Genomic DNA, 24949 nt, shown 5'->3' on the forward strand with positions numbered 1-24949 from the left:
ATCAAGGTTTGCTAGAAGTTTCAAGGTTTTGTCTCGCAACGTGACATGGCTGCTCCTTTTTGGCCCAAACTCCTCATTTCCGGAAGTCTCCCAACTGACTTAAGACACTTACTGTCTTTACAAAAGAGTGAAAGTACAGTTTGATTGGTAAACAGCACCAAGAAACACCTCTGGGGTAGTGAGTGCTATAGAAGTGCAGTCAGTCAATCATTTGTTTATGTTCGAGAAGCTACCAGGCACCAATAGAAGGGTGTTGCCTAAAGTTGGCAGATAAAAATAATCCCTGGTAAAGCAAACAGGTCTAGTCTTTTGGACCAAATGACATTGCTGATACTGTGCAAAATACAAAAAGCACACTGACCACCACATTTCCGTTATTTTTTTTTTTTTACTGATAGATGGTGATCAGTAACTTAAACAAGCATTTGCAATGCAATAGGTCTCGCATTTATGAGAGTTTGAGCTATTTGCATTGTAAATGACAATGCCTTTTACTGATGTGTTGTTTTTAAAACAGATAAATAAAAGGCATTGTCATTTACAATGCCAATAGCTTAAACACTCGAACATGCAAGGCCTATTGCATTGCAAATGCGTGCTATACATTTTTTTTTAAAGCGTTAGGAGAGAGCATGTCCTGCCTGCAGCAGCAGGCATGACAAAGCTATTTGAGAACATAGTGCTCAGAAGCTGTAATTAAAGCCTACCGAGCAACAACACACGCACACGCAAGAGTGGGTGTCGCCATGGGAGGTTAAAAAAAATGAGACGGTACTAAGGAGGCACTGCTAAGCCTTTTGACCAATGAACAGCCACAGTTTACAGTGGAAAATGACAAGCCAATGAAAAATGTGGGCGGAGCCTCAAGTCCCTACCTCAATACAGTATGCCTCGCAGGGCAGCACATGCGCTGCCCAGGCTCGACCTAAAAAACAAAACAAAAACAGTGAGTATCAACATGTTTTTTTTAAGGCAGATGGGCTGGCAGCAAATTGCTGCCTGGGCCTATAAAATAAACAATATATAAGTATATATGTATAAAAGGAGGGTCAAGGAACAGCGGGTGGGGTGGCATAAAATAACAAGCATTTGCAATGCAATAGGTCTCGCATTATAAAAGTGTGAGCAGTTGGCATTGTTAATAATAATGCAACACTAGCTATTGGCATTGTAAATGATAATGGCATTTATTTATGTGTTTGTTTTATAAAATAGATTAAAAAGGCATTGTCATGAACAATGTCAATAGCTGAAACTTTTGCAAATGCGAGACCTATTGCATTGCAAATGCTTGTTTCAGTACAGCAGACTTTTTAAAAAGTTTTAGTCACTACTCAAAATGAAATCCATTTTATCAGCATTGCCAGTGCTCCTTTATGTTTAATGCCCTAAATGAAACACAATGTTCTAAGCAGATTGCTAAACAGCATCTCCAGCCCCGATCACAATGTCTCACTTCATGTTGGACAGTGGGCATCCTGTTTTTATGCAGTGCCAAGACGGGGTGAACTAATGCACAGACTGAGGTCTGTCAGCCTCCGAGGCTCAAAGCATTCCTTGCAACAGTCCGCTGTGTCAAGGTATTGCCATGTGTACAGCACACACTCCGCTACAACAAGGGGTTTCAAAGTTGGGGGTGACTTCACAAACTTTCCCAAAGTGTTCATCGTGTTTGGTGACAGCGTATTTATGCTGACAGCCAGAAAACGGTTTGTGGTTGTGTGTGTGGCTGTGTGTGGGTGTTGTGATTGTGTGTGTAGTAGTGTGTGTGTTGTGGTTGCGTGTGTAGTTGTGGTTGTGTGTGTGGATGTGTGTTTCTGTTATTGTGTGTGCTTGTGTGTGGTTGTGTGTGTGGTTCTGTGTTATTGTGGTTGTGTGTTTGTGTTATTGTGTGTGGTTGTGTTTGTGGTTGTGTGTGGGTGTGGTTGGGTGTGTGTGGTTGTGGTCGTGTGTGGTTGTGTGTGGTTGTGGTTGTGTGTGTGGTTGTGTGTTTGTGTTATTGTGTGTGTGTGGTTGTGTGTTTGTGTTATTGTGGTTGTGTGTGTTTGTGGTTGTGTGTGGTTGTGTGTGTGTGGTTGTGTGTGTGTGTGTGTGGTGGTGTGTGTGTGTGTGGTTTTGTGTGGTTGTGTGTGTGTGGTTGAGTGTGGTTGTGGTTGGGTGTGTGTTGTGGTTGGGTGTGTGTTGTGGTTGGGTGTGTGTTTGTGTGATTATGTGTGTGTTATTGTGTGTGTGGTTGTGTGTGTTTGTAAGTGGTTGTGTTTGTGGTTTTGTTTGTGGTTCTGTGTGTGTGTGTGGTTGTGTGCTGTTGTGGTTGTGTGTGTAGTTGTGGTTGTGTGTGGTTGTGTGTTTGTGTTATTGTGTGTGTGTGTGTGCTTGTGGTTGTGTGTGTGGGTGTGGGGGGGGGTGGGTTGTGGTTGTGTGTGTTGTGGTTGTGTGTGTGTTTGTGTTATTGTGTGTGTGGTTATGTGTTTGTGTTATTGTGTGTGTGGTTGTGTGGTGGGGTTTGTGTGTGTGTATGGTTTTGTGTGTGTGGTTGTGTGGTGGGGTTTGTGTGTGTATGGTTTTGTGTGTGTGGTTGTGGGTGTGTGGTTGTGGGGTTTGTGTGTGTGGTTGTGGGGTTTGTGTGTGGTTGTGTGTGGTTGTGGGGTTTGTGTGTGGTTGTGGGTGATTGTGGGTGGTTGTGTGTGTGAGTGGTTGTGGTTGTGGGTGGTTGTGGTTGTGTGTGTGAGTGGTGTGTGTGTGTGGTTGTGTGTGGTTGTGTGGTTGTGTGTGTGTGTGGTTGTGTGTGTGTGTGTGGTTGTGTGTGTGTGTGGTTGTGTGTTGTGGTTGTGTGTGGTTGTGTTTGTGTTATTGTGTGTGTGGTTGGTTGTGTGTTGTGGTTGTGTGTGGTTGTGTTTGTGTTATTGTGTGTGTGGTTATGTGTTTGTGTTATTGTGTGTGTGTGGTTGTGTGGTGGGGTGTGTGTGTGGTTGTATGTGTGTGATTGTGTGTGTGTGTGGTTGTGTGTGTGGTTGTGGTTGTATGTGGTTGTGTTTGTGGTTTTGTGTGTGTTTGTGGTTTTGTGTGTGGTTCTCTGTGTGTGTGGTTGTGTGTTGTGGTTGTGTGTGTGTGTGTGTGTGTGTGTGTGTGTGGGGGTGTGTGTGTGTGTGGTTGTGTGTGTGTGTGGTTGTGTGTGTGTGGTTGTGTGTGTGTGCGTGCAATCCTAATCAAAACACAATGGCACAGACTTTAGTTTCATTAGACCTGAGGAACCGTACATAAGAGATGAAGAATTGTTATCGGTAACACACCCACTAGGCCTCCAGTCAAGTAATAGTGGTCATGAACGTTATAAATTAAAAACAACGAAACGGAAAAATTAACAATCTCATCACTCACCCACTTGAGGGTCTCAGAAGGAGCCTAGATCCCGCTTGGACTCAGAATCTCTCAGGTGCAACAAAGCCCCTTTGGTACAGAAAGATAGGGTGGATAACCCTGGCTCAGTGGTTAACAACGAAAAGTCCACCTTTGACACACCAGTCATGAACTTACAGATACAGAACTGGTGGTCGGTCATTGACACCACACTAACAACCATGGGCTAGGTGGCAATGGTGCATGCTGACTAAATGGACTCTCGGATTGTAATATTACAGTCCCTGGCAAAGAACGTGAAGAAGATAGAATCGCGACTGGATAATCTAAATTCTTTCATAATGAACGCCCAGTTACAGACTGACAAGGAGCGGTGTTATTGCTAACTTCTCCTCGAAAAAATCTCTGCATTCCCTGAAATAAATGTCGAATCTTCTCAGAGAATATAAAGTAACATACATCATAACAGCAATGAAAGGCCCCTTCCCCGTTCCTCATCAAAAAGTTGACCAAATACGGTTTTTGGTGTCAGTTCCCCCGGGGCACAAGCAGGCATCCACTTCTGTCAGGACAGCTGATCGGAGCAAAAAAGACAGAAGTGGATGCCTGCTTGTGCCCTGGGGGGACTGACCCAAAAAAAAAACACACACAAAGGGAAACAAGGGATATCCAAGGATAAATATGAAGGAATCGCCAAATGGGTGGCGACGCGGATGTCAAAAACCACGCACAATAATGGAGGTGGACAAAGAGGGTGAGAGCCGTTCTCCGTCTGAAGCAGACCGCTCTGATGCTGGAGAGGACGAAGCGCATGAGCCCCGCAGACACTGCGCAGACTCTGCGTACCTTTTAAGAATGGAAGGCATAGACGAGAAAGCGGATGAAGGAAAGATGAAAAAAGTAAGGAAGGTTGTAAAGAAGGAAGGGAGGAGAGCAAAGGCTATACGGTGAAGGCAGATTAAAAGGAGAGGAAGGTAGAGGAGAAAGGGTAGGAAAGTAAGAAGCAACAAGTGGCGTTGAAGGTGAATCAATGAAAACAGTGGGTGTGCCGGCAGAGGAGGCTGGGTCTGCGCAGCAAAGCCGCGAAAGTGAAAGTGATCGTGATCGCGATCAAAGCGGCCGAGAAAGTGAAAGTAAGCAGTGCAAGCGCGCGCCCGCGCACATGCACTGTAGCTCTAGGCTGGCCTGGTAGCACTTTTTGAAGCCCATATACAAAATGTCTCTTCGAGCCTTTGGCTCGCGAGACCTAAAAATAGAACCGGGTGGGAGAGGAGGGGAGAAGCAGCACATGAAAGATAGACCAACATGGGGCAGAGGAAAAAGCACATGAAGGAAAGAGCAAACACAGAGGACGGGGGAGGTTATTTGGCAGGGGAAGTACATGGAAGAGCTGGAAAATGCATGCACTCTCATGAAGTACCCAACTTAAAAGGAACAAGCACTGGCAAAGCCAATAGGTCTCGCTTTTGGGACCATATAAGTATTTAGTTATACAGCACAATATCCTTAGTGCAACAACACCAACTGTTGCATGGCTAAACACTTATAAGGTCCCAAAGGCGAGACCTATTGGCTATGCCAATGCAGTCAGTGAGAGAGTGAGAGGCAGTCAGTGGGAGAGTGAGAGTCAGTCAGTGAGAGAGTGAGAGCCAGTCAGTGAGAGAGTGAGAGTCAGTCAGTGAGAGAGTGAGAGTCAGTCAGTGAGAGAGTGAGAGCCAGTCAGTGAGAGAGTGAGAGCCAGTCAGTGAGAGTGAGAGCCAGTCAGTGAGAGTGAGAGTGAGAGTGAGAGTGAGAGAGTCAGTCAGTGAGAGAGTGAGACAGTCAGTGAGAGTGAGAGTGAGAGAGTGAGTCAGTCAGTGAGAGTGAGAGAGTGAGTCAGTCAGTGAGAGTGAGAGAGTGAGTCAGTGAGTGAGAGTGAGAGAGTGAGTCAGTCAGTCAGTCAGAGAGTGAGAGAGTGAGTCAGTGAGTGAGAGTGAGAGAGTGAGTCAGTCAGTCAGTGAGAGTGAGAGAGTGAGTCAGTGAGAGAGTGAGTCAGTCAGTGAGAGTGAGAGAGTGAGTCAGTCAGTGAGAGTGAGAGAGTGAGTCAGTCAGTGTGAGAGTGAGAGAGTGAGTCAGTCAGTGAGAGAGTGAGAGAGTGAGTCAGTCAGTGAGAGAGTGAGAGAGTGAGTCAGTCAGTGAGAGAGTGAGAGAGTGAGTCAGTGAGAGTGAGTCAGTCAGTGAGAGTGAGAGAGTGAGTCAGTCAGTGAGAGTGAGAGAGTGAGTCAGTCAGTGAGAGTGAGAGAGTGAGTCAGTCAGTGAGAGTGAGAGAGTGAGTCAGTCAGTGGGAGTGAGAGAGTGAGTCAGTCAGTGGGAGTGAGTCAGTCAGTGAGAGTGAGAGAGTGAGTCAGTCAGTGAGAGTGAGAGAGTGAGTCAGTCAGTGAGAGTGAGAGAGTGAGTCAGTCAGTGAGAGTGAGAGAGTGAGTCAGTCAGTGAGAGTGAGAGAGTGAGTCAGTCAGTGAGAGTGAGAGAGTGAGTCAGTCAGTGAGAGTGAGAGAGTGAGTCAGTCAGTGAGAGTGAGAGAGTGAGTCAGTCAGTGAGAGTGAGAGAGTGAGTCAGTGAGAGTGAGAGAGTGAGTCAGTCAGTGAGAGAGTGAGTCAGTCAGTGAGAGAGTGAGTCAGTCAGTGAGAGAGTGAGTCAGTCAGTGAGAGAGTGAGTCAGTCAGTGAGAGAGTGAGTCAGTCAGTGAGAGAGTGAGTCAGTCAGTGAGAGAGTGAGTCAGTCAGTGAGAGAGTGAGTCAGTCAGTGAGAGAGTGAGTCAGTCAGTGAGAGAGTGAGTCAGTCAGTGAGAGAGTGAGTCAGTCAGTGAGAGAGTGAGTCAGTCAGTGAGAGAGAGTCAGTCAGTGAGAGAGAGTCAGTCAGTGAGAGAGAGTCAGTCAGTGAGAGAGAGTCAGTCAGTGAGAGAGAGTCAGTCAGCGAGAGAGAGTCAGTCAGTGAGAGAGTCAGTCAGCGAGAGAGAGTCAGTCAGCGAGAGAGAGTCAGTCAGCGAGAGAGAGTCAGTCAGCGAGAGAGAGTCAGTCAGCGAGAGAGAGTCAGTCAGCGAGAGAGAGTCAGTCAGCGAGAGCGAGTCAGTCAGCGAGAGCGAGTCAGTCAGCGAGAGCGAGTCAGTCAGCGAGAGCGAGTCAGTCAGCGAGAGCGAGTCAGTCAGCGAGAGCGAGTCATTCTAATCCTGTGTGGAATTTTTTTTGTGTGGCGTATTTACTGCTTTACTGTTTGAAGTGTTGCACAAATACTTTATGAAATGAGAAGAGTGGTACTTGCACGCCTTTGTATTCTGTTTTAAATGTTAACCAAGATCTGCGTGCATAAAGGGTATTGCCCACTGGTCCACGGGCGTGTGAAGACAAATGAAGAAAAAGCGTCTCCCCACCAGGGAGACATCCCCATATTTATATGTCCAAATGAACGGATTTATCACGTTAAATAGATTCCAAACCAAAAATCAATCTGGATAATTTCATTAATGAAGGATTAAATGTTGTCATCCTCATGGTATTCTTGTTATGCACAAATGCATTAATAAATTCAGTTCCACATGGCAAAACATAATACATGCATACTGGTATCACAATGTATCAGACCCAATGTATTTCGTGCAGGATTGACCCTTCATCAGGGGAACTGTTAATCTCAGTGAAATGAAGCGCAAAAGGAAGCTGGATTACCAACCATGGCAGCACCACATGAAAAAATTAATAGTGATCAACTAACTCAACACACTTCCGATATGGTGGAAACCTCCGTATATGTCATGCTGCATTCAAGAAATGTGAAACATGCCAGCAGTTAAACTGGGGCCTGCAACCATATTAACACACAATAGCAACCAATCAGAGACTATCCCAATCTTCAATCTATCCCTACACATACGGTCATCAGCAGAAATCTCGCTGATCAGCAAGGGTCTTTCTTTTGTCATCACAGAACAAACCAATTTCTTTACACTAAAAACAGAGATATTTCAATTTTTAAGAAACATAAGGCTAAAACTATTTTTTTTAGAGCTAAGGAGCCTCTTGTCCAAGGCTCGTGCATAGGACTCAGACCCTCTCTAACTTTTACCCTACCAATGGGATGATGCCACCCGAGTTATTAGCCTTTGAAAAACTGATCACACAAGGCATTGACAGCATGAAAACAAAGAAATCGTACATTCCATACAACATTACACTACCAGAGCGGCAAGCTCTCCAGGCCCTGAAAAACAATGACTCCATAATTTTGAAACCAGCAAATAAGGGGGCGGCATTGTAGTACAAAACCGTAAAGACTATGAGGCAGAAATTCACAAACGAATAAATGAGAAAAAAACACTACAGAAAGCTCAGTGCTAATCCTCTTCCCCAAGTTTGCAAAGATATCCTGTTGGTCACTACCGAAGCAAGAGAAAAGGGCTACATTACCAAGAAAGAATTCGAATTTCTTAATGCTGACAACCCTAGGACCCCAGTCCTCAACACCATACCAAAAATACATAAGAGTACCACCAATCCCCCTGGCCATCCTATACTGTCAGGTTGTGGTTCTGTGTTGGAACCTATAGGCTCATATATAGATCATTTCATTAGAGACTTTGTCCCTCTACAAGACACATACGTGAGTCACACAATGTACATGATAAATCTAGTGGCTGGCATGCTGTTTAACCTAGGGAGTGACCTATTAGCCACCCTGGACATAAGCTCACTTTACACTAACATTCCTCAGGAAGAGAGCATAGCGGTCATAGAGAGTCTCCTAGAGAAAAGACCTAGGCCAATACAGGTACCAACCAGTTTCATCATTAGTTTACTACGCATCGCTCTACAGAGCAATTATTTCATTTCAGAAGGTCACTACTACCAACAGTGCTCTGGTAAAAGCATGGGAGCAATTTTTGCTCCAAATCAGGAGAATATCTACATGGACCACGTTGAGCATAAGTTCGCCCTCAACGACAACAATATGTACCGCTCCAACATCAAATGTTGGAAGCGATACATCGACGACATCTTTATTATTTGGACAGGTACTGACACCGATTTCAATAACTTTGTCACTCATTTGAACACAGTCCAGACGCATCTTACATTCACATACACCACGCATGCTTCTACCATAGCGTTTCTAGATCTTAACATTAATCATGAAAACGGGGCACTTTACACTTCCCTTCACAGAAAGATCACAAAAAGGAACACATTGCTATCATACCGTAGCCACCATCCACGGGTCCTTAGAGACGGCCTGCCATTCGGGCAGTTTCTCAGAATCCGCCGCAATTGTACTCATAAAACGGACTACATGAGAGAAGCAGAGATACTCAGAGTCAAACTAGTTAACAGAGGCTACCCTAACAGACTAGTAAAAAGATCACTCAAACGGGCCTGGTATTGTCCAAGAGAAGAACTACTGAAAACCAAAGAGAAACCCGACATGGAGAAAATAGAATGCGTCACTACTTTCGGAACGCACACAAACCAAGTACGCAACCTCATAACAAGAAACTGGAGCATTATCAGGGGTATAGACCAGACTTTTTGAAACACCGCACTTTGCCTATAAAAGAGGGAAAAGCATAAAAGACCATCTCGTAAGATCCGCTACTGACAAAAAAGTTAACTCGCCCAATACTCTTACCAGCGCATGGGGCCTACCCAAAATTAAAGGAACCATAAGTATGGCAATTGCGTGTCCTGCGAGTTCACATTCAACACCTCCACTTTTGAACATGGCAACCTTAAACACACCCTAGAAAACGTTTCTTATTGCAACACACGGAATGTCGTGTACTGCATTTGGTGCCCGTGTAACCTTCCGTACATAGGCCAGACTCAACAACCTGTCAAGGCCAGGATCAGCCAACAATGAAGCCGCATTTGCAGATCTGTTCCCAATGTCCCCCTGGTATCTCACTATAACGAGAAAAACCACACTGCCGATGAACTGAAATGGCAAGTGATTGACATCGCCTCCCTACCAGAGAGAGGAGGTGACATAATAAACATACTGCAGCGCATTGAATGCAGATATATAAGACAGGGTAAATTCGATTGAAGAGGGCCTCAATTCCGCTGAAGAATGGAGAGGCTATGTAACTACACTACATTAAGACACACGCACCATCTGTGCACCACCGGTCTGATGTCCAACCCATGAATGTTTCTGTAACTCAGCACCCCCTCAGCAGCCATACACCACAACACTGTGCACACTACCTACGCAAAAGCTCAGACTCCAATCACACGCTGTTCATCCAAGGCAAGAATTGTGCCCACGCAGAATTCACTCTCCTATCTGCCGCGGTGACACCTGTTGTACATTACACACCTCTACTTATCACGCTATGCATAACACCATTTCAATATTAATGTATATGCTTGCTCCACGAAGAATTGTCAATATATAGAATGTGAGCACGAATCTTCCAAAACGGGGGGGTTTATGACAGATGCAAAGTTTATAGCTGAGGTATATTATGTACAATGCTGAACATGTCGATATCTCACGGTGTAACTACCATCTTGCCACATGTCGTTCTGTCATGAACACTATGATCAACATCTAATGTCGGGCAAAACAGGTCATAGGAAAGCACCGTATATACAATTACAATACACCCCTCAGGTGTAGTCCTGAGACACCTGCATTAATCAATCATATGATGCTCTGCCGTACTGTATTAACAGGCTAACGGCACATCACATAATTTAGATCGGCATCACCCTTTCGCGTTCACTCCTGGTTCAATATTTGTACACCAAGCACGTATGCATACATTGCATCCCCACCGTAGGCACATCATTTGTTCCCAAAACAGACCTCCTCCTCCACGGAGGCAAGTCTGTCTTCGGTTTTCATGCCATCAGTTCACCGATCACCGGATCGCACGGTGAATCAGTGCTCTACACCACTTCCTGCCGTACGGCGGGCAGAGAAGGCGGGAATCACTGTTTAGAACTCAGTGCACAGACAGCGCTCGGTGTCATCGTACCAGGAGCCCATTCGCACGCTTAGATTGCAGCAGATCCAGGCAGAAGCAGCGCTACACGCGGAGATTCGTCCGCTCGTTTCTTCCCAAGTAAGTACCCTCGCGCACTGCTCGCTAGTGCCACTTCACCACCCCTCCCCTCCACCAACAATACCTGATATAAACTCCTTTATTTTTGCAGCAATCCACTTGCGGTACTACTACACAGAGTACCCCGGAAAATATTGCTATCTTGAACCCAGCTCCATAATGGGAAGCATTTTGCTACGGCTGTAGCAAGACAATTGAAGAGCCTACCGGCCTATCCATATCCTTAAGAGCCGGCCTTCCTCACCGTGAGGTAACCTTCAATTTTTAAACATCCGTTACCACTATGAATCTAATATGAGAGTGATTCGCCACCACACATTCACGCAGCGCTAAAAATCTACCATTTGCTTTTCCTCTTTTCGAACCCACCATTGAAGAACCCGGCTGGGTCCTCACGTGAGTTCTTTCCTTTCACCTTACACTGAGGCACTTCACGTTCACAAATGCTGCGCCCTTTTAACTATCCAGGTAACAACCTTCAATTGAAGTCCTTCGCCATGGTTTCTCGCATCTGTGCCGGTATATGGGCCTTATGCTAACCATAATTAATTTAAATGTCCCTACACCGTTAGTCCTGAAGAGACCCTACATTCACAGAAGGGTCGAAACGCCGTCGACAAGCACACAGAAAAAAACATCACCCAGCTTGTATCACTGTATACTTAGACTGTTGAAAAATGTGTATTTAAATGGTCGTTCTTTATAACTTATGGAAACCTTTTACAAAATATTTCACAGTGTACAGTCACTTTTTGGTTCCAACTTTCACTTGGGAAAACTATGCACAAAGTTTTGCGCTTTTGACTTAAAGCAGTGTATATACTATATTGAGTAAACTGTGTAGAAATTTCATTTTGCCATCTGACATTACCAGGTCCTTTACACACCTATTGCGATTGTGCATATTCATTGCTTAAATAATTTTCCTATTATTCACTGGAACCACTGTTTTCTCATATATAACTAGTACCCTGGTTCCGTTGTGAGTAGGGTTCCCCCCTTTTTTTGTGGTGACTATGCCTGCCAAAAGCACGTGGTAGCACTTTGAAAACCCACATACTAAAGGTCTCGCCGAGCAGCGCATGCGCTGGCTCAGGCGAGACCTTAAAAAGTAGTTTCCTAAAGTGAGCAATGGAAGGACACAAGTCAGCCAATCAATAGGACGGTGAAGATGTTATGTTATTTTGGGGGTAGGGGAAGACAAACACAAGGAGAGGCAGGGAAACCACTTAACAAGAAACAAGTAAATGAATAAAGTCAACCAGTGATAAATAATGGGCGGATTGTAACCCCACTAAGTTTTTGTTGAGTTTATAGAAGTTCTTCTTCAATCAGTCAGCTAGTACTGTCTGGAAGCCTAGATCTAAAAAAATTGTGAAAGGCTGTGTGGAAATCCAGGTGCCTGACTGTATGAATGGGTTTCTCAGATATATGATGAATATGCATATAAACATGAACAAGCATTTACAATGCAACGGTCTCGGCATTGTTAAAGTTAGAGCTATTGGCATTGCTCATGACAATGCAGTTTCTTTAAATGTTTTAAAAACAAAAACATAAACAAAAATAATGTCATGAGCAATGCCAATAGCTCTAACTTTACCAATGCCGAGACCATTGCATTGTAAATGCTTGTTGTGATATATACTTGAGTGATCAATTGGCCTGTGCTGCTTTGAATCCCTTGACTGCTTCTGGAGAGTTTAGCATGGTGTGCCGCCGGACAGGTAAATTTGCTGCTTCTGTCATCGCATCCAGATAAATAATACAACAAGTAACATTACACGCACAACAAGTCAGTTGTTAGGCGCAAAAGCTAAATAAGCAACAACTTTGCCTTGGTAGATAACATTAAAAAAAGCTTCAGTTCTGAAACAGTGAGACTGTGATAGAGCTATAACGAGTCTCTTTGAAGTTACATTAAAAACGCAGCAAAGGGTGGTACTGCTGCAGAGTTGTTGTATTTTTCCCACCCCGAGGATGAGGGCAAAAAAGGAGAGTTCGATAGTGACTCCTCTCATCACCTGCTTTTTAGCACCGGCAGGACCCGGCCCACTTAAAGCCCTTACTGTCCCTTTAATGGCGCTGATTCTCAGAGGTGTATTTCCGGCGTTGCTGTCCTTGGAGCACAGTGCGGTTACTGTCCCTTTAAATACTCTGCGGCTGTGTTGCGCAGTTCCCGTGCTTTTCTTATGATAAAGATTCTATCCAGCGCCTATTTTTTTTAATATGCCGAAATGGACGCGTATGCAGTGCGATTTTGTCGCACTGCATGGATTTAATCCTCCCTGCTCGTTTTACTGTTTACTATTTAATGATCGTTTGGCAGCAGCAGCACTATGAATAGCTTTGACGTTCAGGGAGGGAGTATTTTTTTTCTCTCATTTCGCTCCTGTCTGCATCTAACAGTCTCCCTCCTAGGGCTCTTAGTTACAGTGCAGCAGCCAACCACCGGCGGCGCCTCCTGCAGCCAATCACCGAGACCGGGGAGCACCGTCCGTGTTCAGCTCCCGAGTCCCGTGTTAACTCTCTGGTGACATAAATTACGCGCGTCTCCAAGCCTGGATAACTTTCATCGGACCAGCTGGAAGTGAAATTCGAAGGAGGTGCAAAGTGCAGGTCCCACGCGCCATCTGGAACCAGAACTCATTGACGGTTCTGTGGACGGAGCTGGGAGTGCTTTCTTTGACGCAGTTCCGGACTAACTACGGATGTATCATGTTGGGGACTTTTGAGCTCTGTCTCAGAGAACCAGTCTGGTGCCACTGGTGCCCCGCGACGTAACCGTACTGTTGCGCTCAAAATTCTGCTCTAGTATACCATTTCAGCACTTACAAGCGAAGTCGATCAGTCCACGGTTAATTCAGGGAGATGGCGTGGGGTCTAGAGAGTTAGAACGCTACAAGACAGACAATACACGTCCAGCCAGTGACAAGGCCTGGCTTTGCCCACCACCGTAGTTACCAATGCAAGCGACATCTGGAAGTCTGGGGGTGGGGCTGTTACGAGTTGTACAATGAGAGCCCAAGGCAGAGCAAAAGGCACACCACCGCCTTTCTCCGAGGCAGAGCAGAAATGCCTCGGAGAAAGGTAGCGTCCTTTTCGGATTCGGGGGCGTGTTTTGCTGTTGTCTCCTCCTTGAGACTTCTTGCAAAAAACACGCCCCCCGATCCGAAAAGGACGGGGCCTGTTTGGAATGACTGACCTCTTCTCCAATGGCTGGCCAGCATTCAAGAGGCCAGCCAATGGAGAACAGGGGAGAAGAGGGGCGGGTTCAAGCCCCTCTTCTCCAAGTCATTAAATCTCCGACTTCCGGTTCTGCCTTTCGGCAGACCGGTAGTCCTCGACCTAAAAATGGATCATGCAGTGTTGACCTGTAGTGAAAGAAGGATGTAAACTGGGGAAGAGGATGCCAAGCATTTATAAGTTGGGGCTGTGGCTTGCATCCCTGTCTCCCTAAATAAAACGCAATATTTGAGAAGGGCGTCTCACAGTGATTACTACTGACAACATATGAGCAGCTTCCCACTCGCCACTGGGACCCTGACTTACCTCTTGTCAGGTCTCCTAAACAGCCCCATCCCCTTGAGATTCTGTACTTACAGCTATGACCCCTTCTTCATTGATGATCAGGTAGCCCTGCTGGTCAGGAATGCGCTCCAATCCAAGAGTAAGCGTGGAAGCCTTAGACACAACAGAAAAAAATGGTTAAAGTGCATTCAGTAGCTCCACATTCTGGCACCACAATAAGTTCTGAAAATCCCTCTCTCTGTGACTGTCCCATTCCCTTTGTGCCACTATTTCAATGTTCCAGTCGGTTGGGTTTTGCATTGCCACAAATCAAGAGTGATTGCAGTTTGCATCTCCTCAAGAGATGTGCGTTCAGACTGGCAACCCCTTAAAGAGCACAGACATGCTGCAACACTCTATAACTGGCAACCCTCGTCATGTCACACCCAACACCCTCACAATCCTATAGCAAAACAGTCTAGCCTCCTCACTTAAAGTCAGTTACCAGTTTGGAACACCCACTGGTTGTCTACAACCATCTGTGTCTGATTCTACACCCTTCCCTCAGTGTGTGCTGAAGCTGGCTTTAGTTTGTGTTGCCTGCCTGGTAATTTGACCACAGTGCTTGTTCCAGAGTATGTCCCAAGTGCCTCATTAAGGTTAGCATTGCCAGCACCTGTGTGTGTCCCCAGTGATGCATGTGCCAGCTCAGGAATCCCATTTCGCCCCCAAACTTAACACTCTCAGTACTTTTTATGCGAGCATAGCTCCAAAAGGCCCAAGTAATGTGTGACAGTCAACCAATCCTGATGTCTCAAGGCACTTTACAATGAGGAGTAATATAGATTACTTTAATGGAACAAATGTATAAGCCTGAACATAAAGCGTTCTCTAAAAGGCTATGGCTACTTTAGGGTGTCACAAATGACATGGGTCCACATGAAGCTTTGAGGTTGCACCCGGAGCCCCTCCTATGATTTCACCACATTATATATCATACCAGCAAGGATAAAATGCTTCATTGCTGGGTTTTCTTTTACAAATTGTCATTTTGAAGTGGGTTTGTATAACTGGATGAACTAAAGTGAACCAACTACAACTGCCAGAATATATGAGGTTGTAAAACATCGTTGACAGTGCCAAATCCATAGACGTCATCCTGGACAAAAGACAACCTCCAATACCAAATCAGTGTGAGAAAGTAGCTCTATATATACTGTTGCCAAATAGGTACAGGGTGTACAGAGTCCACGGTCCCCAGAGGTTTGGCAGAGGCTAAAGTTAGATATAACCTTACTCTCTAAAGTGGTAACTTGGTCGAGCAGTAAGGCAGTATCAGAGGACAGTTTAAAGCATTTGTTGTACACACTCAGTCAGCAAAATGATTTCACACACTCAATAACTGAACTCTAGGCTAATGGTTTATATAAAAAATATGTCTGTTTTATTTTAGAACCAACAATAGGAATTAAAATCTACTTTCTCAGAATGAGATACTTTATATAAATACTTTTGCAATAGGCAATTGGCTTTTGGAGAAAGTTACAAGTTGTTGCAATAGGCAACACAGTTTTAAGCACAATAATGCATTGAGTTCAATGGAAGTTTCAAGTTATTTGCAATACATTACTTTCGGGATTACTTTTGGGATTCCAGGACTGGATCCTAGATTCAGTCCTGGGACAGTACTTAGAAACAAGTGATAAAAGTCGACTTAGTTACTCCTAGGATTTTTTAAGTAATATTTTGCTATTTTAAAAGTTGACAGAAGAAATTTCATAGAAAACGGTCAATGATTCCCTATGGAAGAAAATTCAAGTTACAGGTATAGTATGTTCTCGTTGCTTTTGTAATCCAGTACTGGGTGCCTAGACTCAGTACTGGGACCTTTATCCAAAACAAGTAAGTAATTACATTTTCAGAAATTATACGATTTTTAAAGAATATTTAAAGTTTGCAGAAATTTACACTTAGAAGACATTTCACAGAAAAACAGTCAATGATTTCCTATGGGTGAAAATTGGGTTACTGGTAAGTACAGTTGTAAGTATTTTTCAGAGTCAGTGCTGGGCATCAAGATCCAGCACTGGGAGCTCACCTAATAGCAGGTGAGTATTTTCGTTACTCGGCTGATTTTTGGTGAATATTTTATGTTTTGAAAACTCCACACTTAGAAAAAATTTCAGAAGAAACCAGTCAATGTTACCCTATGGAGAAAATTGAGTAATTGGTTTAAAGGTAAGTACTCGACTGGCAGAGTTAAGGTTCTGGGCATAGACTCAGGGGTCTCCCAGTGTCAGGTAGGTACTCACCCTCAGCGGCACAGAGGCAGCCGGGTGCAGAGAGAGTTAGACCCAATGTTATCCTATGAGAGGTAAGGGGGCCTTGGTTGGTGGCTGCTAACTAGCAGGCCACGCGGCTGTGGGAGCTGGGCTTCTGGTCACTTGCTCAGGGCAAATGGGGAAGTAGATAGGTGTAGAGGTTACACTGCCAGGGCCACTCGGCGGCTGGGTGCAGGGCGCTTTTGAGCCTTTGGGCGCTGAATTGATTTCAATGGGAAAGCTCCGGTTTAGAAAAAGACTGCAAGCTCGGGACGAAGATTCTTCAGGTGCCACCACCACTTCGAGAGGTAAGTTGCGTAGTTGGAGGATAGGTAGGTACCCCGGGATTGGGCACAGGAGGCCGCGGGGTGCCGGGTGCAGGGGTGCCTTTTGGTGTCGGGAAATCTTACCCTCTGTTGATCGCGGTTGGGGGGGGGGGGGGGGGACACCTGGTTCTGAGGCTGCAGCCGTCTTCAGGAGCGTCAAGGGAAGTCCTTGGGTGCCGGACTCGGGGTCACAGTCGCCGTGGGGTCGTCCTCGTGGTGTTTGTTCACTCCGGCACAGGCCTGGCTTGGCGGGTGCAGAGTGTGAAGGGTTCGCGGTTCCGAGCTGATGCCAGGGATTAGAAGTAGATTTTGAGTAGAGCCTCTACTCATGGGAGTCCCAGGGGCTTAGACCCAAAAGGTAGCCAGGTCCTCCGGGGTTTGTGAGGTTGCTGGCCACAAGAGATGCCGGGTTGGAGCAGGAACAGGTTCGAGGGTCGACAGGCCGGTAGGGCTGGGGCCAAGGCAGTTGGTGTCTTCCTCTTCTTAGCAGCTGCAGGGCAGGTCTTCTTTCTTCTTGCTCTTCTTTGTATTTTGGAATCTGGGGAAGGAAGGTTCAGGGTGCCCCTAAATACTAGATTATGGAGCGTTACAGGTAGGTGAAGGGCAGGGACCAATGGGTCCCTGTCCTGGGGTGGGTACACCCCCTATCCTGACTCTCTCCTGTGGGAGGGGGGCAGTAGCCTAGTCCTGATTGAGCAGGGCTCCCCATCTTCAAGATGGCGAGGGCCCGGAGATGTGCTTCACCTCGCCTCCCCCATCTAAGGGGTGGGGTTGGCAGGCTGGCACATCCCTTTTCGTTATTTGGGGTTTCCGACCAAGCTTCCCGCTAGAGTGGGGGGTTGCAGTGGCCTGGGGAAGCTCACAGAGGCGGCATGCCTTTGAAGCTTCCCTCCGCCGATCCTGGGGGAGGAGATCTAGCACCTCGCCCAGGATGTGCATTGTTGCAGACCCAGGAGAGCAGGGGCTCTCCTACCCAGGGTTCCAGCAACATGTCTGCTGTGTGGCAGCCTAGGCAGCCTCTCTGACCAGACGTGGATTGTAGGTTAGGTTTCAGGAGGCATCTCTAAGATGCCCTCTGGGGTGCTTGGTACATTAAATCCCACACTGGCATCAGTGCAGGTTTAATGTCCTGAGAAGTTTGATACCAAACTTCTCAGTCTTCAGTGTTGCCATTATGGTGCTGTGGAGTTCGTGTTTGACGAGCTCTCAGCACCATGTACTCTTAAATGGCAGCACTGCACTTACAATGCCCAGGAATGGACCTGGGTACTGTAGGGGCACAGGGCTCCTGCTCCTGTGCCCACACCACTGGCATAGGGCACCCAGCTAGAGGGGTGGCTGATGTATGCCAGGGCAGTGTAGGTGGTGGGCATGGCACACAGGGATGTGTGCCATGTCGACTCTTTGTTTTGTCCTGTACCCAGACACTCAGCCTGCAAGGGCAGTGTGTGTGTGTTAGGGTACAGGGACTCTAAGGGTGGCACAATGAGTGCTGCAGCCCTTACAGGCCTTCCCTGGTCACAAGGCCCTGGGTACCTAGGGTACCATTTACCGGGGGCTGACATGTGGCCAGGGTTTGCCAATTTGGGTTTTAGGTTTTTAGGGAAGGAACATAGGCCCTGGGCACCTGATTGGCAGGAGTCCAGGGCACACTCAGTCAAAGTACATTCAGCAATTCAGCAAAATGTGGGGGCATACCATGCAAGAAAGATGGCACTTTCTTACAATCAGCACCATGGCCCAGAATGCATGCTTCCAACTGTGCTTTCTCTGGGCAATCTGACATTTATTCTGGTCTTTGGTACTCTCCAGAAAGGAGTACTGTAATTCTCTCCTTTCAGGCCTCCCCAAGACCCACTTATCTCTTTTAAAATCCATCCTCCACTTGACTGCGCATTTCGTCTACAGGGCCAAAAGAACGGACCATATCACACCTGTGCTGCTACTCATCGACAGCTTCATATTAAAACCAGGACTATATATAGGACTGCTTGTATCACCCATTCCACCCTTCGCTACCTAGTAAACAAACTCAAGATATCGGGTGGCTCTAGACCTTCAGAAATGCTGAAAATCTGCTGCTTTAACCTCCACCGTAAAAAGGGAAAGACTCATGGTGCAATCGTTCTCAGATAATTCAACTAGAATTTGGAATTCACTGCTTCAAACCTTCGCACCACCACCTCCTTTAGGATATTTAAATCAGACCTTAAAACTCTTTTCTTCCAAAAATAAATTTTTCTCACTAACACTCCTCGCCAAGCTACCCACCAGACATACCCCTCACTTTTAATGACACGACCCTGACTGTTACATGACACCTTCAAGAGCTAATACGACCCTTCTGTTTCAACTCTGTAAATATGTATTTATGTAACCCTAATCACTTTACATTTTATAAATATGTAATTTGTGAATACGTAACTCTCACCATGAATAACTGTAATAGCCATATGTATAGTCACCTACTACCATGTCCCTTGGTTCCGCCCGCCCCCCCACTTCCCAAGGGGAGGGAGATAGTGGCTGGAACCGGGGGCCTTAGTGGAGGCCACCCCCAAGGAGCAGAACTCGAGCACGACTGGGTTGAGACAAGAGAATGGAGGCAGGGAAGGAGCTGGACCAGCAGATAACAGCACTTGGTCAGCTCAGTCATAAATGTAATCTTAGGAATTCGGCAGGGAGGTGGGGGATATTTAATCGTAGGGGCCTGGCACAGGGCCCTCTTTCTCCTGGGAATTTCTACAATGGGACAGTCAGGACCCAGGGGGTACTGGCAAGCTCCGGCAAGAACCGGAAGAGAACAATTAAGTAGACAATTAAGGGCAGAGCCTGTGGCAAGGAAGAAGTTGGGTACCGGGTCACGTTCGCAGAGATGGGTTGGGGAACATTCAAACAGGGTCTGGTGGGCTGGAAGCACATATGCTTGCCCATGTAACAAAAGTTTAGACACACCGGAAGTGAATAGTCATCCGGTCGGGTTGGAAGCAAATGCTTACCCGGAAGGAGATGTGTGGACACCGGAAGTGAAAGGTCACCCGGCCGGGTCAAAGCGGATGCTTACCCGTGGAGTATGTGGACACCGGAAGTGAAAAGGTCATCCGGTTGGGTTGGAAGCAAACGCTTACCCAAGAGGAGTGTGTAGCAACCGGAAGTAAAAAGGTTACCCAGTTGGGCTGGAAGCAGAAGCTTGCCCGGAGTGAAAGTGAAGGATTGTGTCCTGAGGTGATAGGTCACCTGGGCAAATGGACCAGCAATAAATGTAAGGCACAGTGCTGAGCATATGGGTCAAGGACACAGGGTCGCCTAATACGTTAAATGGTGTTTAAAGGATCGCTTGTAAGTTGAACAAGCATTTGCAATGCAATAGGTCTCGCATTTGTGAAAGTTTGAGCTATTGGCATTGTAAATGGTAATGTTTTTAACTTATTTTTTTTTGCACTGCAGTAACGAAACAGGTAAAGCTATTTACATGCAAATGTTTGGTAAAAGTGAGCTGTTAATAAATAAAGGCGCGCTGCCATCCTGTGTCGGTAGGTGGGGGTGGTCTGCTTTGGAGGAAATTCCACAAATAACACTGCAAGCAGACGGATAAAAAGTGAAAGCAGCACTTTGCACGACCATGCTGTGTGGGAGGGGTGTGCTTTTGAGGCAAGGCAAAAATTGAAAAGACATATATGCGCAGTGAATTAATAAATAAAGGTGCACTGTGAGTGCTGCTCGATACTGTGCGGTAGGTGGGAGGGATCTAATTTTGAGGCAAGGCAAGAAAAAAAGAATTCGGATGCTGTTAATAAATAAATAAATAAATAAAAGGTGGACTGCGAGCGCTGCACAATGCTGTTTCGGAGGTGGGAGGGTGTGCTTTACAGGCAAGTCAGGAAAAAAAAATCATACAGGCGCCGTTAATAAATAAATAAAGGTGCACAGCAAATGCTGCTTGATGCTGTGTTGAAAGGTTGGGCCGTGCTGCTTATGAGGCAAGGCAAGAAAAATAAGCATACAGACGCCGTCAATAAGTAAATAAATAAAGGCGCACGGTGAGCGCTGCTCGATGCTTTGACGGAGGTGGAAGGGGTGCATTTGATCATTAAGTCTTAACCTTGTTTGGCCACATACCTTTGTTTTTATGTGTTCGTTACGTGATATTTCGACTTAAGTTTGATTAACCATGGGGAGTGGAAGGATGTTGTAGTGTATAGTACGTTAAGGTATCAGGCATACTTTCTAGGGATTGAGATGTGCTGGAGTAGAATGTTTATGGGCAGTTTGAAGGGGGGGGGGGGGCGGTTCAGGTGCCCAAGTCGCTTTCAATAATCCGCTACTTACCCGATTTTGGTGTTCAACATCCCTTCACTACACATAACCCAACAGAAACATTCTGAAGGGAATTCTTCCTTGAATTTACTTTTTTGTTTAGGTTTCCTAAGTTTTTGCTGTCTTTTTTAACCGGCCAGGACATGAAAATCCACGTCAGGCTGGTAAATTACTAGCTAGGTGGGAACCGTAAACATTCCAAGGAAGGACGAAAACAACCTGACAGCTCCCCTAATGTATGTATCTTCCTTTATAAATTTGTATCCAGCATATTTTTCCCAAAATTATATGGATTTTTTTAAACAACCGAGAAAATGCAGTTCCGATAATCGTTATCACAAACGTAAACACTGAAAATGCATGTGAAAAGACGCAGCTTGGTCGATAAGCCTAACTCGTAGATGGGCTGCTTCTGTCTTTTGATGCCAGGGAACTTTACTTCATTTACATTGCACTGGATCATGCCAAACGCTGCAAGGGCCCGGAAGTGGCGACTGCGAAACCCCCAACAGACGGTATCATGGAGGAGAATTACATAGACGAGGAATACAGCCTCGGATCGAGCCGAGAAGCAACAAGCATTGGCCACGCGCGCGCCTCTCGCTTACAAGTTAAAAAACAAAAACCAAGCCCTGGAGTTGTGTGTGTGCATGCGCGCGCTAGAAGCAGGGGGGAGGAGGGGGGCCTGCGCGATTTACTTGGGGGAGCGATAATTGATACCATATGGCGGCGCTCGCGCAAGTAAATCGCCTCACGTGCACGCGTTGCCATTGAAGGCAATGGAACGCGTGCACGTGTTTGGCTGCAAGCTGGAGCGATTTCAAAAGGTCTCGTTCCTATGCAGCGCATGCGCGCTGCGTAGGCGAGACCTAAAAATGCCTAATACACTGTGGCCTCAATTCTTCCATAAAACATGAATTTGGTGTGGTCTGAATTTATTGTGAACCGGGTGGGGCGACTAGGTGGGTGGTGCCTCTGCTATGCCCCTTGGTTAGGCCCCCCACTCCCCAAGGGGAGGGGGATAGTGGCTGGACCGGGGGCCTTAGTGGAGGTCACCCCCAAGAACCCGAACGCGACTGGGTGGAGACAAGAGAATGGAGGCAGGGAAGGAGCTGGACCAGAAGATAACAGCGCTGGGTCAGCTCAGTCATAAATTTAATCTTAGGAATTCGGCAAAGAGGTGGGGGGTATTTAATCGTAGGTGCCTGGCACAGGTCCCTTTTTCTCCTGGGCATTTCTACAAGAGAAGACCCACCCACCCAGGAACAGGAAGTAGAGGGGGGGGCACAGCAGGGAACATTTGTCCCAGAGGCAAAGCTGACTTGCAGAAGGTCCTTTGGTATCAGAGGTTGGGGACAGGTTGCGAAACGGGGACAGACCGGGACAGTCAGGGGGTACTGGCAAGCTCCCCAATGGCCTTTGTTCACGAGAACCGGAAGCAAAATATTATGTAGACAATTAAGGGCAGAGCCTGTGGCATGGAAGAAGTTGGGTACCGGTTACTGGGTCACCTTCGCTGAGATGGGTGGGGGGAACATACAACCAGGGTCTGGCAGGCTGTAAACGCACATGCTTGTCCACATAACAAAAGTTTAGACACACCGGAAGTGAATAGTCGCTCTGTCGGGTTAGAAGCAAACGCTTAATATGTGGGCACCGGAAGTGAAAGGTCACCCGGCCGGGTCGGAAGCGGATGCTAACCCGGGAAGTGTGTGTGGACACCGGAAGTGAAAATCATCCTGTTGGGTTGGAAGCAGACGCTTACCCAAGGGGAGTGAGTGGCAACCGGAAGTAAAAAGGTTACCCAGTCGGGCTGGAAGCAGAAGCTTGCTGGAGTGAAAGTGAAGGGTTGCGTCCCGAGGTGATAGGTCACCTGGGCAAATGGACCTTCACTGAATGTAAGGCTTCACTGAATGTAAGGCACAGTGCTGAGCTTAGGGGTCAAGGTCACAGGCTCGCCTAATAAGTTAAATGGAGTTTAAAGGATCGCTTGTAAGCTGAAAAATGCCTAAAAACTGTGGCCTCAATTCTTCCATACAACGTGAATTTGGTGTGGTCTGAATTTATTGGGATCCGGGTTGGGCGACTAGGTGGGGGGTGCCTCTGCTATGTTGCTCTAAATATCTCATGTAACGTTCTTTCGCTCTATTGTAAAGCTCCGTGACACCTCTCGGTAATGTCCGCGCTATATAAAAACGCATAAATAAAATAAAAAATGTAAGAAATGTGCACTGAACCTTTTGGTGCAGGAAAGTAATCAGTGCTGCATCCCCTATAACTTCAGTGCCTCGAGCTCTGGCACACAGAAGCTTCAGCTCAAATCCCACTGGTGTTTCAGCGCCTTTCACTATCGCTTAATGACCCTCCACCCACCCGTGGGCACTTCTCCAGTACCCCGTATTTTACACATCTATTTCCCTAACAGCCCTTACGCTTAAAGCTTTCTCTTAACCCTGCCATTACACCCCCTGCTGCAGCAACCACTACACCCCCACCAGCACCATCTCCTTCTACTACGGCGCCCCTCACCATGTCTTGCCTCCTCTCCGTGCTGGGCGTATCACCTGACTCGTCGGACACGGAAAACAAGGCCCTGTAATCCCGCCCCGCTCGCTGAGAGCCGGGCGGCCATCTTGGTCTGGGAGGTTCTCCCCCGGGCAGCCGCCACCTTTTCATGGTGGACTAGGGCTCCGAGATGGAGGCAGATCATAAACAATTTTGGGTTCTATGTCTCCCACATACAATTCACCGACACTTGCCGTGTTTCTGATTTTTTCCCCATAATTATAACTATTGCTTGTTCTGGCTCTGCGCTTTGCCCAACCGTGCGCCCAAGCTACGGTCACCGGCTTAGAATTCCCCCGAGATTCGTTGTTCGTTATTAATAGACCGTTATTACAACTTTGCGGAACGCCTCTCAGCTAATAATTACGGTAGTGGCTAGCTCCTATTAGAGGAATGATCCTTAACGACAGCTCATGTTCACGTGATAAGCTGCTCGTGCTGTCATGTTTTACTTTACAAAGCATGCGTGGCTGTCTGGACCAGTTAAGGAAGCTGGGTATTTGGAGAAGTTAAGCAACCTTCTCAAGCAGTGTGTAATGAGAGGCGGTGCACCATGATGTAGAAAAGAAGTGTTTATTCCAGCATCGAACGCCCAGGGTGCTCTGCGACCGGCCAGTAGCGATCCCTACACTGAATTAATCAACTGCTGTTGGAATGAATCCATGCTGACCGCCGGCAGGCACGAGAGAAGCTTAAACATAAACCTATTTTAAACGATAGTAGCAGCTACTGCATAACAACGGGCGTATGAACTATGAATATCACGAAAACACCTACTACGTCATTGTAGTATGGGCGTTGTGTAATTTGTATTACATGTTTCTTTAAAACGTAGGAATGTAGGTATTAGAATTGACTTGAGTCATGTTGGTGGGTAATTCTGGAATGTACAACTGGTATGGCTCATTGGCTGTCCTGCTGCTGTGGCAAGCGGTCGTGGGTCCTTTTCTGGAATAAACTAACTTTGGAATACAGCTACAGCTTCCAAGAAGTATTCTTTATTTGGACCATACCACATTTATATGACTACAAGTTATACGAGTTATTGGTACATTGAGGAGGTTGGGGACCCACTGACAACATTTGCTTCAAATAAAAGACACGTTTATGAAAGGACCTCGTCTTGAAGATTTCGGGATTTTCTTACACTCGTGAGTGTTATGTGCAAAATTCCCCATCCTTCTCAACCTTTCCGCTTGGATTTGTGAGTGAGTCGTTACTTGCTCACGATCACCCGTGCACCACTGCATAGGCAGGCGGGGGTTGTGGGTCTGGCCTTAGAATGGTTCCGTTCCTTTCTTTCTGACAGATCATTTCAGGTGTTGGCCCCTCCCTTCCTCTCACACGCCCATGCCATCAAACAGGGGGTTCCCCAGGGGTCGGCGTTAAGCCCCGTACTGTTCAATCTTTACGTTCAACCTTTGGCAGCGGTGGCTAGAGATCATGGCTTGACCATGG

General features: G+C 46.5%; 1 protein-coding gene across 1 annotated transcript in view; it reads right to left on the minus strand.

Annotated features, from left to right (window-relative positions):
- Positions 1 to 23845, minus strand: part of LAMTOR4 (late endosomal/lysosomal adaptor, MAPK and MTOR activator 4) — a 43444-nt gene extending 19599 nt beyond the window's left edge. Inside the window, exons 1-2 of the mRNA XM_085637307.1 lie at positions 23456 to 23845; positions 14056 to 14136 (exon numbers count right to left, since the gene is read on the minus strand). Of these exons, the coding sequence (XP_085493433.1) occupies positions 14056 to 14136; positions 23456 to 23602 (228 nt within the window). The 5' untranslated portion in view covers positions 23603 to 23845. The remainder of the gene's footprint in view (positions 1 to 14055; positions 14137 to 23455) is intronic.
- Positions 23846 to 24949: the final 1104 nt, after the last annotated feature.

The sequence above is a fragment of the Triturus cristatus genome, chromosome 12 (assembly GCF_964204655.1).
Source record: "Triturus cristatus chromosome 12, aTriCri1.1, whole genome shotgun sequence".
Classification (NCBI taxonomy): Eukaryota; Metazoa; Chordata; class Amphibia; order Caudata; family Salamandridae; genus Triturus; species Triturus cristatus.